Source organism: Puntigrus tetrazona, chromosome 25, assembly GCF_018831695.1.
Source record: "Puntigrus tetrazona isolate hp1 chromosome 25, ASM1883169v1, whole genome shotgun sequence".
In the NCBI taxonomy this organism is placed as follows: domain Eukaryota; kingdom Metazoa; phylum Chordata; class Actinopteri; order Cypriniformes; family Cyprinidae; genus Puntigrus; species Puntigrus tetrazona.
Genome location: NC_056723.1, coordinates 456810 through 460084, shown reverse-complemented (window position 1 = coordinate 460084; position 3275 = coordinate 456810). Strand labels below are relative to the sequence as shown.

The 3275-nt window shown below is 42.3% G+C and overlaps 1 protein-coding gene across 2 annotated transcripts in view; it reads right to left on the bottom strand.

The window, feature by feature from the left end:
- Positions 1-1940, bottom strand: part of trex3 (three prime repair exonuclease 3) — a 2737-nt gene extending 797 nt beyond the window's left edge. The window contains exons 1-3 of one of the 2 annotated variants that reach the window (XM_043227252.1): positions 1722-1940; positions 1523-1606; positions 1-420 (exon numbers count right to left, since the gene is read on the bottom strand). The exon at positions 1-420 is cut by the window's left edge and continues 797 nt beyond it. In XM_043227252.1, the coding sequence (XP_043083187.1) occupies positions 1-420; positions 1523-1606; positions 1722-1938 (721 nt within the window). In that variant the 5' untranslated portion in view covers positions 1939-1940. The remainder of the gene's footprint in view (positions 421-1522; positions 1607-1721) is intronic. The other variant, XM_043227253.1, reaches the window with a different exon arrangement.
- Positions 1941-3275: the final 1335 nt, after the last annotated feature.

The following is a 3275-nucleotide window of genomic DNA, read 5'->3' as shown; positions in this document are numbered from 1 at the left end:
CGTACGGCTGCCGCAGGAAGTGCTGCACGAGGAAGGCCTGCGAGTGTCTGGGCAGCGGGAACATGTCCCGGCTCAGCCCCAGCGTGTCCAGGCAGCCGGACACCACGTCCTCCAGCTCCTGCAGCAGCTGAAACTGGGCCAGGACCCGGGTCAGGACGGGCCAGTCGAAGCGCCTGCTGTTGTGACCCACCAGGAAGGGCCTGGGGAAGCTCCGGAGGAAGAGGATGAAGTTGCTCAGGGCCCGCCTGTGGGGGACCGTCTGGACCGGGCGGCCCCTGAGGAGCAGCCGGGGCCCGTCCACCGTCAGCCCGGTGACCCGAGACGCCCCGGGGTCCATCGAGCGGCGAGGGAGCAGGTAGACGTTGAAGAGCCGGTCCCCGCTGAGCGCCGACAGCTGCACGATGTCACACGCTGACGTGTCTGACGAGAACACACACACACACACACGGGTCAGAACACACACACAGGTCAGGACACACACACACACGGGTCAGGACACACACACACACGGGTCAGGACACACACACACACACACACACTCTCACACGGGTCAGGACACACACACACACACACACACACACGTCAGAACACACACACGGGTCAGGACACACACACTCACGGGTCAGAACACACACACACACACACACACACACACGGGTCAGAACACACACACACACACACACACACACACACACACGGGTCAGAACACACACACACACACACACACACACTCAGAACACACACACACACACACACACACACACACACACAGAACACACACACACACACACTCACGGGTCAGAACACACACACACACACACACGGGTCAGAACACACACACACACACACGTCAAACCTCCACGCTTTTTCAGTTTTTAACAATTTTTAAAATCGGGTTCTTAGCAATAGTTTTTAATATTTACTAGATATCTTTAAGGAGCAGCACCTTTATTTAATATCCTAATTTTTTTGGGCATAAAAGAGAAAATTCTGATCCAAACAGTGTCTAATATACCTGATCCAGGGTCACCTATACTACAGTAGAAAAATGCTTTTTTTATTTATTTATTTTTTTTACTTAAAGCATCCGAGTAATGCGGCATTTTGTTATAAAATATATTTTGGATATTTAAATTTAAAAAAAATCACATTTTAATGACATTGTGTTTTTAAATTTCAGATTTTAAACAGTGAACAATAATTAAAGTTCCTTAATTTGAAAAACATTACATGCATTTTAAAAATATTTACTTATGACTAACTTATGAGTTTTATTTTTATTTTTATAACTGATAAATTGCTTTTAGACAATAATTTACTATAAAATTGCTAAATAATATTTGTTCCCATAGTTACCAAAAAGCTAGATTAAATATCATACGCAATAATAATGTCTAATAATTAAATAATTATATGAATTAATAATTATTTACACTGAATCAAATCCTACAGTTTTTTTATATTAGTATAAAATTGTATTTAAGTATGATATATAGTTGTAATAAAAACAGAAGGTCGGTACCGAGTCCGGTGGTCTCCAGGTCAAAGAACACGGGCGTCTCTTCCTCGTCGTCTCGTATCATGACGGTATCGCGCCGGTTACCTGCTAAAAACACGACAAGAGTTCACTCGAGAACGACACGCGGAAGTCGTCTCTGTGGTCCGCGGAACGGTGTCGAAACAGCGCGAACGTTCTCGGCGTTCAGACCGCGCGAACTCACCGCTCGAGAGCCACCGGAAGAGCCGCGCGATCAGACCGAGCAGACCGAGCAGAGCGCGCGTCAGGAGAGTCGCCGGGGACCGCTGCTCCTCGCTTTCCTTCATGGCGTCGCGTCGGGTCGCTTTCGTTTCTCCTCCGAGCGCGCGTTCGCTTTTATTCCGACGCTGATGACGAACCCGTTCAGTCAGAGAAGAACCGCGCGCGCGCGCGCTCTCCATGGCAACGAGGCTTGTTGTTTCTTAACCCTTAAAGCGACGGGATCGACAAAAATAACTGAACGAACAAAAACACTTTTTACGACGGCGTTTTGGTGAAATATTGCGAGAATAAAGTCGAAATATGTTCAGAATAAAGTTGAAAGGTTTCGAGAGTGAAGTATTAGTAAGACGTTTCCCGCTCACTTTTGCCCGCCAAAAATAAATCTGGCTACGTCACTCTCAATTATGACTATATGTTTTTATTGGTTGCGGATCACACAAACTATACTATAACTAGATTATAGTTCTGAGGTGTGTGTAGTGAAAGCTGTTTGAAGTGATTGAAGTGGTTTAGTGTTCAGAAAACACACATAGTCATTGTTTTATGTATTCATGATTGAGAACCCAGTTATATATTTCACTCAGACTTCAGAAAAGTCCCATCAAAACAATGGAGTCCATCATTTCTGCTTCTGGAGGAACAGCCGAGTGTTTAGAAATGCCGTCATATCAATAATCATTTTGTTTTATCATTATTTTAACGTCCAGCCTGTTTCTCTGCATCATGTAACTGATTTCTTCGGCTGATCTTCTTCTGTGTTTCCTTCTTTAGCGAGTTTTCATGAAATATTATTTCTCTTTTTTTCATGTCTTAAAGAAACCAGGAAATATAATGAAAGGGTAGGGTTTCTGGAGCAAAGTCACATTCTCATCTCTTATCTCTTATATATATATATATATATATATACCAAAATAGCACTAGTTAGCAAGAGTTAAATGCTAATACCACTTACACAATTCTAGGGGTGTTTCAGTATAGGTTTTATAATATTATGCCATTTATATTGATTGTTTTGAACGCGTCGCATTTAAAACACACTCTAAAAGAGACAGAAATGATAAAGTTAGACCTATTTTTATTGAAAAAAGTGACTTCCCTGTTGCCTGTAAGGTCCTGCTGGAACACTTGGGTTATAAATCTGTATTAGAAAAGAACTGGGGACAGAAATACTTCCTCAGCAGAACAAGAAGTGTCTCTCCAATGAATGAATGAATACGTTTTACATCGAATGGAGAGGTGTGTATAGTATATTCACAAATTCAAACGACAAACTGCATTTTGCTGTAAAAAAAAAGACACAAATACTCATAGCCAATGTTTTATTGTGCAGTAATTTAATTAGTATACTGTGATGCTTAAACATCTTATTACTGTTGCATCTTAAACGGTTATTGTTTCTTTATTTTGTCTTTTTCTCTTGTAATCCTTATTTTATTCCTATGTTCCTGAAACGCTGTGCATTGTGTACAATCATCCTTTAAATGTTAAAATGCTCCCAAAGCAGTTTTTTTTTTCT